The following is a 13305-nucleotide window of genomic DNA, read 5'->3' as shown; positions in this document are numbered from 1 at the left end:
ATACAAAATATGTTCATTTAAATAATTGACATGTTGAGTGTCTTGCCAATTTTGGATCACCGATGGTCCATGTTATTGCATTCATTATATATATTATTTTTCTATATAGGTAGTAGTATACCACCTAGTAAATTGAAAACGTATCACCATGCCGTGTGGGCTGTCGGTACCCGTGGTATAACACTATACATAATAATTACATATCACTTCAATGATATTATGAAACATTTCGTGTTAATGTTTCTTTTTATACGAAATTACTAAACGGTCTGAATGAAAGTCTAACGTGGCTTACGATGACTCACGCGGCACTAAACGAGTTAACTAAAGATAATCATCTTATGAAAAACTTGCTAAATATGTAAGGACTATTTTTGTGATAACTAAAATGACTGATTATATTATCACATGCAAATATGAAGTTGAAAGTCATTGACTATATAATTCAATAAATAATAATAACTTATTATTATTCTTTATTATTCTTAATAACTGTACTTTTACAAATTTGTACATAACATGCAGATTTGTTTACAGTTTCATATATTTCTTACTAAGTCTAGTGTATATGATATAATACATTACATTACATTTGTTATATACAGCAATATTTTTATTACAGCTGAAAAGTAATAGTGATAAGCATTTGTAAGTTTACAATCATAAGTAAGTGTTGCACTTAAAAGTTGTGTGGAGTTAAATTTTTATATAAGAATGCATGATCAGAATTTATTAGCACAAATACTTTTAATGGCTAAAATAAATATAATAGCAAGTGTGGATTTCTTATTAGTTATTAGTTAATTAAAATAATGAATTGTTTGGATAACACTAAACAATTACTACAAAGTGTATGAAATTTACGTTTGTATTATGTTTCTATTAATGACTGAGTGTGTGACTATAGTAGTGCTGTGTAATTGTATTATTAAAAATACGACTAAAGAAACGCAAAAACTGTTTGTAACATTACGTGTTTCATCAACAAGTTTATCATGGGATATTTAACAATTTAACACATTCTACAAAAATTAAATGTTTATTTTTATTTATTTATTAAGATTTGAAAAATTTCGTAATTTACAAAAGTTACATTGTGCTGTAATAACTATTTTTGTTACAGAAAAGTCATAAGTTATGATATCACAGATTGATGGAAAAATTGTCCTGCTTTCCAAACATACATATGTCTGTTCTTGCATGTTATACATGAAACAAGAAAGAAGTCTAATAAAATAGTGATTCATGTATGGTAATTCAATATTCTCAGATGAAGTAAAAACATCTCTTATGATATTATAAGTTTCTTTTTAATTTAATCCACCTTCCTTAACATTCAAAACATCACCTTATAGTAGGACAGTGTGCTTTACAGTGTACTAAAAAACATATATGTTAAACGTTAAATATGTTTTCTCTATAAAAGATTTTATAAACATACCTATAAATTCTGACACAAGATCATTATCGCTATCACCACGCATTGTTCCTGTAATTTCTTCATCTTCTACCATAGGCAGAAATAAATGAATGAATTCAGTAGTATATGGTGGAGCTATAGCTTCTAAAACCTAATATAAATATACTTTGGCTTTGTTAAACATGTTATATATGCACATAATAGTTAAAAAAAAATAACAATATATACATAATATATAATTACAATACCTCTGTAACGAAATATCTAATTAAAGATACATCAGTATCTCCACGTTGCCAACATTGTTTGATGTAACATACTACAGGTACAACACAACCTCTACTTAATAAATTAACCATTCTATCAATTAACATTTTCTTCATTTCCAACTGTAGATTAAAGAAAATATGTAATTAGTACTTATTTATCCACAACTAACAAATATGAAGTTATTAAAGACATAGTTTACCATTTTTTCTTTCAAAGAAGTAAAATAAGGTGTATGTTTTATAAATTGTAGAACAAATTATCGAATATAAGTTGTTGTGCAATAAAACAATATACTTTAAAATACTGTTATAAAAAAAAATATCTTGAAATAATAATCATATGCATGATATAAAATAAATAAAACTTTTGAATTTCTTTATAAGTTTGGTATAGTACAAAATGTTTTATGTATAATGAGGATAATTTTTTTTAACAAATATATATAATTTGCATGCAAAATTAATTGGATATTTTAGTATTTGTTATATACAGGGAGAGTTACTCAAGATTAAAACTTAAAATACCTCTGTTGATTTAACAGTATAAAAACACGTGTCAAAAAGAAAGTATTTGTTTCAAAAGATCAAATATTGTGACAAAGATTTTTTTCTCAGGATCATACTTTCCAAAATTTCAAGGTCATTAAACTTTTTTAAGTGGAGTGACTATAATATTGTAGCCGATAGAAAAGCTTCATTAGAAGATTCATTACTATAATACTGTAGCCAATAGAAAAGCAAATTTGCCCATGTATAATATGATGATCATCAGGTGACCTTTTGTGAAGTAATTCTTATAATACTATAATTCAATGTATACAGGTAGAGTATACATGTTAATGTAAATGTAAATAAATACACCTATTACAGAATGTACTAAACATTATGACCGTAGATGTTTAAACATTTTTTGTAATCTAATCACCAAAGGATGTTGCACATCACTTAAAATCTCTGGGCTAATATTCCAAAATTCTTCCGTAACACGTCGACGCATATTCTTAACAGTCGTTGGTGTAGGTCATTTGAAGGTCAACATATTACAGGTGAATAAATTTTTTTTTATCGGCTAAAATATAGTAATGAAAATATACCATTCCATTAAAAAAAATTTTTTTTAATGACCTTGAAATCTTTGAAAATGACTGAAGAAAAGGTTTTTATTACAATATTTGTTTCTTTGAAACAAATACTTTCCTTTTAATATATGGAGATAGCAAAGGAGATATTTTAAGTTCTAATCTTAGATGATTCACCCTGTATATAATTAGTATCAAAACATTTGTTCTTGAAATTATAATAACACATTTAACATTTTGTTTTGTTAAATATAAAGTATTCTTACCTGCACAAGTATTTCCAATTCATCTTGTTTACTTTCAAATAACTGTACAAGGAGTTGTAGTACTTTTGGATGCAATAAAGAATGGCAAACTACAACTTCATCAAGTAATGCAAGATGTACAGGGCAATGTTCTGTACACAATTTGAAATATGATGGTTCTGTAACAGTACACTCAACCCATCTAATTATACCCACACTTACAACAGGAAATCTAAGTAAAAGAAGTATATCATAAATTTTGCTATAAACAATGATAATATAATAATGCAATGTGAACATCAATATCATTTATAAATTATACCTTATACATTGATATAAAGTATGTAATTCAGCTATTAATTCAGTAGATCCCTTATTAATATTACAAATATTGTGAACTTTTTCTATAGCTTGAATAGTCGTTTTTAGTTCATCTTTATTTAATTTTCGGGAATGTCCTTTTTTAGCTGGAATATCACATACACTAGCTGCATAAGCTAATAAATATATGTATTTGGATTTATGTTCGGGATTAATTTTTACACCTGGTTTAAAAAGAGCATCAACCAATAGTTCTGAAATTAATAAATTATAATTTTGTAGACATTACCATAATTTTAAGAATAGTCAATTGCATCACTATACATAAATATAGATTAATACCTAAAAGTAATAATTTCGAAATAATACACTAATATCAGCAGGATTTAAAGTATTTCGCGATAACATAGATGCCAGTGCCTGACATGCACTGGGACTACTTGAAGCTCCATTAAGTGCCATGGTTATTGGAGTAACATCATGGTGACTATAAGTATACACATACATGTTAAAAAGTATGTACACCGTTGGATCATACTGAACACATGTTAAATGATCGCGTTAATTAAATGGAAGTTTTCAACATAATTCAAGTGACACTTCGCATCACCTTCGCATCGTAGCCAATACTCGGAATGAATAGATGGTGCTGACATTCTTATTACAATTATGAAAAATAAAATCTTTATAACTTTTATTCTATCTAAATGAAAGGTTTCTTAATAACTAGAAACATATTTCTAATAAGAATGATCTCAAACATGATCTAAACAACAATATATTTAATCATTATGTTTTCGAATGACATAAGTTCAATTCGGCATAGAAATAATAGTATGGAAAATAATGTCGATATTTGTTTATTATACTATTTAAAAAGGAAATCTAATTCAATTCTTACAGTTAAGTTCATGGGTTTGATGCAAGAAGATTATTATTTTTAGTATATTGTATTTTCACTTGTTCCCCATTAATAAAGCTGATTGTTCATTCTAAATATTTTATTTTGAAGATTTATGATTAAAAAAAATTGTTTGCTACCTTTACTAAGGATTTTTAATAATGAACTTGTACTGTTTGATTCAAGATACTACAACTCATAGTTGAGCTTGCTTTTATCCCTCTTATCTTGAAACCTCTCTTATACAGAGACAAAGATTGAGAAATTTTTATCCTTTGTATAAAAAAATGATTATTCGTTAAAGAACGGCAATATGCCCTAACTGTGAAATGTGCTTTTTCAATCATTTTTATTCTCCATCACTACTATGTTCTAGAAATAAAGCTGACTTGAGTATAAACGATTGCTGGAAGAGAAATTTGCCAAGGGTTTTATTAGGCAGTACCAATCCTGAACTGTATTCAATCAAACATGCCTTTACTTTTTATAGTTGATAAAATACAAAAAACTTTTTCTTACTTTTGTTGAGCACATTTAGTAATTTCCTGGGAAAGCCTTTTCATCATAAAACCACCACGAGATTCTTGAGCAAGGATTTGCAATAACACTTGACTGTAGACATAAGTGTGTTGTCCATGACATACCATTTTCTAATAACAAAACCATTATGTATAAACACTATAATGCTCTGAATATTTTATATGAAATATTTTATGACCTAAATTTTGGAAAAAAAAAAAAAGACAATGTATCTGTATCCTATTTTTAATTTCGACTTCATTAATTTTTTATTTTACACACATGTAAAAGTAAGTAAAAAGTGTAGGTCAAAACTTTTGCATAAGATTTTATATTTAAGGTAATCAAATTTAAAAATTCACATATACACCAAATACACACTGTTACTTACTTATTCTTGTATTCATAAATATTATTAATTTCATGTATATTTTACATTGAAAATTCATTATATACATATATTTCTTTTTTTAAATATTAGCAGTACTAACCGCACATTCTTGTATACTTGACTGCCAATCTTCAGTATTTTGCAAAAATCCAGCAATTGCCGTTTTTAAAACTCGTGAAAATACTTCAATTTGTTGTGCAGCTGTTGAAATACTTGTGATTTCACCTTGAAATCCAGCATCAGATATAAGCTATCAAACATGGAAAGAAAAATAAAATTTAAACGCAAATTTTTTTGTAATATATATCAAATTATTGTATTTAATTTTATATCACTTTGTTATATCGTCTATTAAAAAAAATGAATTGATTATTTTCGTTTATAGATAACTTATGATAACACTTTGTATACCAGCTCGAGTTCAGCTGTTCAATGCGTCAGTGCCGGCAGTGATACAGTATGTAGAATGTTAATTATTCAAACTAATGGGGAAACAAATCGGTTTCGAATAAAACGGTTTTCCGAACAATCAATCTAGAATAACTGAACTTGTAAATATGTGATAAAACAACAAAAAATAAAATAATTTTGAGAGGTACATGCTTAAGTCTAATATTTGTGTGATATTAAACTGAGACAAATTGTGACGTACTATAATGATAATTGTAATGATGAACTCTAGACAAAGTCTTCTAGACTTTGTTTTTATATACAAATTATTGTGCATTTGGTTAATATGAAGTCAAACAAATTTTAAAGAAAAGGAAAGTGATAACAAGTGCCTCTAAACGTTGCAAATATGCATGCACATAGCGACAACGGAATCCTGCCGTATGGTGAGGCGGTGTACAATGTGCCGGTGTACAATTGTGTTAACATTTTACTTCTTTCGAATACTTAAAATTTGCGACAATTTTAAGTATTAGTAAAGTTGTGTAAATCATTTTAAGGAGAATTTATGGTTTAAGTCCATAATGAATTTTTACCTTTATAGTAAAATTTAACATCAAACAATCAGGGTATTCTTCTGCAAGTCTGTAAATAAGTGATCTCCAAGTAGGATGTTGAATCATTTCTGTTAACCAAGCAGGAGTCTGATGCCCAAGACATTAAATTTTAAATATTAACTGAATTTTAATTGTTAACCCAACATTCAATTAAATTTTTAAAGACATACTTCACCCTCCTCTGTAAAGATTTTATCTGCTTTTTTAGGATCAAATGTTTTCAATATCATATCTTTTAAGTTATTTTCCACCATAGCTTGAACATCTGAAACTTTAACTCCAGCCAGAATAAGCCATTCTGCAAGAAGATTTGCCATTTGAGCACAAGCTGTATAATTTTTAGATAATAATTCTATTACTTGCTCAGGAGTTCCACCAGCTTGAAAATATCTATAAAGTAGAAAAGAATAATGATGCATTATGATATAAATGGTTTTTTTAAATATTTGAAGTGCTTGAATAGTTAATAACATTGAAAGTATGACTTCCATATTCGTTCATCTAGCTGTAATTTATAGTATGACAAAATTAAAAATATCTGTATACAATTTATGTAACTGTTAGAGCTGTTTTAAAATAAACAACAACTAAACAGAAAATTGTTATATAAACATTCTTAAAACACTATTAAAAGATAAATAAACAAATATGTTTTTCCATTGTAAATCTGTTATAAAATGTTATGTTATTATATAATTCTTGAAATATTTTTAACCTTTTTAGCTACAATCAAACAGATATTATTACTAAACATCTACTTTGAAATTAAACAACACTTATTTAAAACATATGTTTGAATTATTAAAAGTACAGAAACTATTTAAGGAATATAATAAAAAAATAATTAATATTTTGCTTGCAGTTAATCTTAAGACTATTATTATAGATTACTTTCGTAATCAAACTAATACAACTTTATGAGAAAGAGGCTTTAAGATACAGAAAACTTTCAAAATACTTTCTTAATGTATTTCTTTTTTGACATTAAAGGAATAATGTCAAAAAATACTCAAAAATTATCATTGTATTTATATCTATCAGTAAATGTTAATATTTATTCATAGATAAGTCAATCACTGCAATATTCATAAAATATTATGCTATACCTTTTAAGTTGTGCAAAAATACCAGGCTCCATAATATAATCTGGTGTTTTAAATTTATCTAAGCATTCATTTAATATTTCTTGAGGATTATCAAAGCTATCTTCTCCTCCACAGTCTTCAGTTCTTGTCATTTCTTCTGTCCAAGCTCCACGATCTTCATCATAATCTGACTCCATTATTCCTAAAAAGTAATATATTGATAATTTAATATGTATTCTATACATTGAATACCTAATATGTACTTTTAAAATGATTTATTACTTAATTAAAATAAACATAAAGAAACATTACATGAAAACATTTAATAGTATTAAAGTATTTATAAATTTATATCATGTTATAAAGAATAATTATCAAAAGAAAATCCAAATAATTTTAATTTTCTTTCAATGACAAAAAAAATTAGGTTTATAATTTGTCATAAATATGACAAACTGGTATTAAAGAAATATTTTGAATTTACATTTTTTAAATTTGTGAAAAAGGAAATTATTTGAACTTGTATACTTCTATGTAATTTTGAATATTACTATATTGCTTATTGCTAAATTTGTTTTGATAGTTACTTTTAGATAATATGGAACTGATTTTTTATTTTTCTAAATGCTTTTTCACTAAGATGGATTACAATCTTCACAATAATTACAAAAGTAATTTCTAAAATTAATTTTTTTTCACTTTTTTAATGTGAAGAATATAAATATTTTGTAGGTACATATCTTGTAACTTATAAAAATTATTCTAAGATTCATTTGGTTAAAACTTATATTTTTGTATTAAAATAACTGAAATAAACATTAGTTAAATAAACTCAAAATTTTATAATTATTTTGTTCTAATGTTTAAATATGTATAATCTTTGTATTATTATGTAAGGTAATAATACAATCATGTATTAATATTTAACAGCAAAACTTAAAATAATTACAGCAGCATATTAATTAACAATAATATTGCAGAAGGAAAGCTGATATGTTACTAGCTTAACTATATTAATGTATTTCTGTATAAATTATAGTTAAGATATGTTAGTTGTGAATAATGTATGAAATGACGTGCTAAAATAATTTGTTACTTTCGTTAAAAAATTCTTTAATAATGTAAAATGTTTTACATTTCTCAATAAAAATTACTTACTTTCAAATTATTAATGCAAATTTAACGCACAAATGTTCTTATGTATTTTATAAACACTTTTAATATCACCTTTCATTTTTTAGTACAACGTAATAGTTTTATCAAAGAAAGTGTGTCATTTCTTCATATTAAACGTGATAATATAAAACTTATTTTAATTAATAATACCTACTTTGATTAATAATAAATATATATGTATATTGTAATGTTCCTTAGTCGTTTGGACGGCGACACCTACAACTTGAGTGATTAAAGTGGCTGCCACCAGGCGTCACGAGCCATTTGCGTTCCAAAAAAATACTAGATAAGCAGGATAACGTCTCTAGGGTAATTAAATTAGAAGTTTTAATTTAACTAATAATAGATCCTTACAGTTTATAACAAAAATATTAATATATATAAGTATACAACAAAAAATATAAAAATACAGTTCAAAATTCACTGACGCCCGCTGTTAATCCGAATAAATCGGCGTCTCATCAAGGAAGAATGAAAGATGCTACCAACGCGCGCAGGTACCCCACGCTACGCAGATGGCGTGACGGAAGCTTACTTAGTGGAAAGCGTATGCGTCACTCATACAATATTAAAGACTCTATACGCAAATGTTTGTTACAGTCTTAGGAATACATTATTCTATTTCATGTATAATATTAGCCCGAGGCGTCTGGGCTAAGTTTCGTCTGCATCAGTCTTATTTGATAAGTCTAGTAGACGGACCTGAAACTCTGTGACGAAACGCTTTTATTTTTCTTTCAACCTCCATGTGTCTGCTCTCTGCGAACAGTAGCTGAACGCACGAGTTGATAGGCCGGAGATAGGGCACAATCCCAATGTGCACCCTCCTATAAAAGAGTACTTCGAAATCTCACCAAGAAAGACCTAAGACGTAGCTATCCCGAAGTCTAAGACTAACAAAACTGTAGATAAAGGGTAAATAAATAAACAAATAAACAATTGTGACGTCTACGCTCATGCAAACGAGCCACGAGTTCACACTCTGCGATTCTCGTGCAAATTCATCCTTCTAGTTTTAACGCACTTACTCATACCACAGACGACATACAGGATAAACCTTGCATCTTATGGGACTTTTTGTGCGGGGCTTTGGGACCAAGAAAACCCTTAGCATTTTCGTGTCGCTATCAACGTTACCGATTCAGTATAGAATAAGATTACAACATTAGTAGTGGTTGAAATTGGAATTAAACGTAACTATGAAATTACAAATAAGAAAGTAACATAATTGTTTATTAGTAGATGATTTAATATATATATATATATATATATGTATTTTTATATGCAAATTTAACAAAAGAGGATTTTTTACATCTGTCGACTTTACCATCTTTTATGGTTGGATTGTATGTAATTCCTAAACTCATCGTTTTATATCGTAGAAGGCATAACAGAAACTCTGATTTCTTTTAACGATCGGTATTTCAGAACATTGGACACAAAAATATATTAGTCATTATTTTGACCACGAATTTTCTAATAGCTAAAATCTCGATTTTATATTAAGCGAATACGATGTGATAGGAAGTCGTTTCTTGGAAATGACGTCAATTTCTGGAAATATCACCGATTCCTGGAAATGATATCGATTGTAGGAATTCCCGAGAACTGTAACACGCGAATACTAAGTCTACATTCTTGACGGTATTTTCGCGCAGGGAAAAACGTACGTGACAATTCCGCATAATGGAAAAACAATTGAAGGACGATTAGTGAATAAGAAAATAACGATAATATTTGAGCTTATTACTTTAGATGCTTCCGAGGATTTCGTCACTACGTCGGTCACTTTTATATACAAATTACAATTTAACAGTAGGCTAAGGTCCTTATCGCATGTTACAATAGGTACAAGCTATATTTAAATATAATGTAAAATTATGATTATGATTATGTTTGGTTCGCTATGAATATTTAAGTATATGGGTAAATGTGTTGAGACTAGACTAGGGAAGTGGATTCACATGAAATTCACAGAATGCGAACCTTATGGTTGGTTTGCACGAATCGCAGAGCGTGTACGTCACACTATATCCTTTTGAGAAAATGTGAACAATTTGTTCTTAATCAACAGTTAAATGAATTGTTAAGCGACATTTTAATTTACTTAATATCTAATAATAGAACATATGTAACTGAAAGTAATGTAAACCATCCTTATTGAAAACTTACGCTTCAATTCGCTTAATGTGTATTTGTGAACAGCATTTTTACGGAAGTACAAAGTTGTATTGAACGTTTACGTTGCATATCGTACGCAGTGTAATTTCACATATTTTTTCAACTTATATTGGTGTTTGATTTTCTTAATAGTTATAAACGTTAAGTTCTTAGTGTTTTTTCTTTGTTTCCAATAATAAGGAATTCTCAATGATGACGAAGTTTTTACTGCTACTCTGCTTTACTGCAGTCCACGTTCTGGGTATGAATCTTCAAATATTTGCAGCTTTTATTCTTCTTGTAGATGACAGTTGAAAATTGTTTGTGTACTGCAAAATTATATTTTTTATTCGTACCTTTCTCTATACGACATAAAAGCATATTTTTATTGTATTTTTCTTGATAAATTCATATTTTGCAATTATATTGTTTAATTATGATTTTGTTATCTTTGTTTCACATTATCTTTCTAGTATATTGAAGGGACTATGTACAATGTGGCTTCTAAAAAGATACTCTATATATAAATATTAATTAATCATATTGAATGAAATGCATATACAAGATGCTAAATATTTCTACTGCAGCAGTTATTATAAATATGAATTTAATGTAACATTGTAGCATATTTTTGTACATTTTGCAACTAATAATTTATATTACACTTTACAAATTAATGATTTTATTTTATTAAACATATTTAATAAGAAACAATAGTTTTGGAAGTTCGAACTTATAAATATTATTTTGACACATTGTTGTTAATATCTAGGTATTGAATGAAAACTGATATTAAAAATTAAAACAAATTACTTATTGTTAATGATAGATATGTAATATATAATTGATTATTTGAAATTTATGCTATTTTTATTATGTAAAAATATACTTAGTAGTTGTGCATATAATTCTCAAAGAAAATAATAAATCTTATCAAACCTAAAAAATATTTAATGCTAAATAACTTAATATTTAAAAAAAATTTTACTTTTAAGAAAAATTTTATCAAAGTAAATACTAGGTGAAGCAATTACATTAGAGTAAAGAAATTTACATCCTTTTTGATGAACCTATTTGATTTTATTGTTTACTACAATATGGCATAATTTTAGGTGTAAGTCAGAATGATTCATTATGTATCCTAATGATAATTGTACCTAATGATTCTATTGAGACTACTGATCTAAAATTCTTTAAATAAATTTTAAAAACAAATGTTAACATTTTAATGATAATGCTTTGAATATCTTTCATAATATATTATGTTAACAATGCATTAAATGCGTACATTTTCTTGGAAGAAAATGATTAAATTAAAATTTTGTTTTCGTATAACTTATAATATTACAAAAGGGATCAATATTAAAACTTAAATTATAATAAATTGCTACAAATAATTTATAAAATAAAACAAGAGTGTTTTAAAAGAAGCTTTAAAATTAAATGGCATTATTTTTAAAAACATTTTATTTATACTTATAATGCAACGTAATGTACAATTCTGTAATGATAATAAAATAATTTTATTTGAATATTTCAATGTTTAATTTTTAATGTAAAGTTATGTTAATAATTTGATTGTAAATAGCTATACTTATGGATGTTAAAAAATATACAGGATGCTTCTCAATTCTATACATAAAATGTCAAAAATATACCCTAATATGTAACAGTTAAATATGACAATTTGTGCTCAAGTCTGTTTTTTCAAATCAAATATTAAATTTTTGTTTTGTTCAAATACAGGGTAGACTGTTTATCTTTGCTATATAAAGTATTTTTGTTGTTTTTAAAAGTAAGATAAAGTATCTTAAGTAGAGTTATTTAATTTAAAGGAAGCATGTTAGTAAAATACTTTTATTAAAGTAAATTTTTTGGGATTTAAATATCATAGTTGTTTTGTTTAATATGACCTACTTTCTATCATATTACAAAGCACGTTGTGACAGATTCATTTATATGGAACTTTTGCAACTTTCGAATAACCTTGAATACAAAAAATTTCATTTTCGTTATTTTGAACGTATTTCCTAAGGTAGAAAGTATATTACTATTTAATTATCGAAGCAGACTTTGTTTCGTATTACAATTGTTTAAAATCTATAATTTGATGTATTTACAACAATATTCATGTAGAGGGTATAATATTAGGTAAATAATATTATTTGTCTATATGTATTACAATGAACACAGCAGCATAAATTAAAACGCTCTTAGTATTTACATTTCTTAGAAACTATTTTTGTTGTGCATTGCCTACTAGCTCAATAGTTTCTAAGATGCTTGAAGCCCAGGGTAGCAACTTCTAGCATTTGTTATAGTAATAAAAAAGGCAGTAACTATTCTTATAAGCATATTGAATTATGAATTTTGCACTATTTTCATATGAAATAAGATCTACTTTGATAATTGAATAACAGTATACCTTTTATTTTGTGAAATATGTTGAAACCAACAAAAACACAACTTTTAATACTCAATATCATTCAAAAAATTTAATGAACTAGGAATCTCAAAAAAATTACTTTAAGAAAGGTGTTCTATCAATATGCATCCTTTTGGACCAAATAATTTTACTTAAGACATTTTATGCAGCAGAAATATTTTAGGTGCTGAAGCCAAATGAATCACATTGTTTATTGAAAAAAATGTTTCCAAACTGTAATGTTTATATAATTCGTATTTTTATTTCTTTATTGTAAATGCCTGTTGTTGTTACTGAATGAAGAGTT

At 26.6% G+C, this 13305-nt stretch overlaps 3 protein-coding genes across 3 annotated transcripts in view; 2 read left to right on the top strand and 1 right to left on the bottom strand.

The window, feature by feature from the left end:
• Nucleotides 1-652, top strand: part of LOC108578139 (ATP synthase subunit epsilon, mitochondrial-like) — a 1795-nt gene extending 1143 nt beyond the window's left edge. The window contains exons 3-4 of the mRNA XM_017941404.1: nucleotides 110-175; nucleotides 606-652. Of these exons, the coding sequence (XP_017796893.1) occupies nucleotides 110-175; nucleotides 606-652 (113 nt within the window). The remainder of the gene's footprint in view (nucleotides 1-109; nucleotides 176-605) is intronic.
• Nucleotides 653-1344: 692 nt separating this feature from the next.
• Nucleotides 1345-8634, bottom strand: LOC108578163 (negative elongation factor D). Its single transcript, XM_017941445.1, is given in 11 exon segments — nucleotides 1345-1379; nucleotides 1442-1571; nucleotides 1669-1809; nucleotides 3035-3245; nucleotides 3336-3821; nucleotides 4755-4885; nucleotides 5246-5395; nucleotides 6132-6239; nucleotides 6323-6542; nucleotides 7259-7439; nucleotides 8568-8634. Coding segments are annotated over 10 exon segments (1788 nt in total). The 5' UTR covers nucleotides 7435-7439; nucleotides 8568-8634.
• Nucleotides 8635-10682: 2048 nt separating this feature from the next.
• LOC108578161 (lysosome-associated membrane glycoprotein 1-like) overlaps nucleotides 10683-13305 on the top strand; it is a 12367-nt gene continuing 9744 nt past the window's right edge. Inside the window, exon 1 of the mRNA XM_017941442.1 lies at nucleotides 10683-10835. Coding sequence (XP_017796931.1) covers nucleotides 10784-10835 — 52 coding nt within the window. The 5' untranslated portion in view covers nucleotides 10683-10783. The remainder of the gene's footprint in view (nucleotides 10836-13305) is intronic.

The sequence above is a fragment of the Habropoda laboriosa genome, unplaced genomic scaffold, assembly GCF_001263275.1.
Source record: "Habropoda laboriosa isolate 0110345459 unplaced genomic scaffold, ASM126327v1 scaffold1329, whole genome shotgun sequence".
Taxonomy (NCBI): Eukaryota; Metazoa; Arthropoda; class Insecta; order Hymenoptera; family Apidae; genus Habropoda; species Habropoda laboriosa.
Note: the sequence above shows the minus strand (reverse complement) of the source record. Positions and strands in the feature narration are given on the sequence as shown.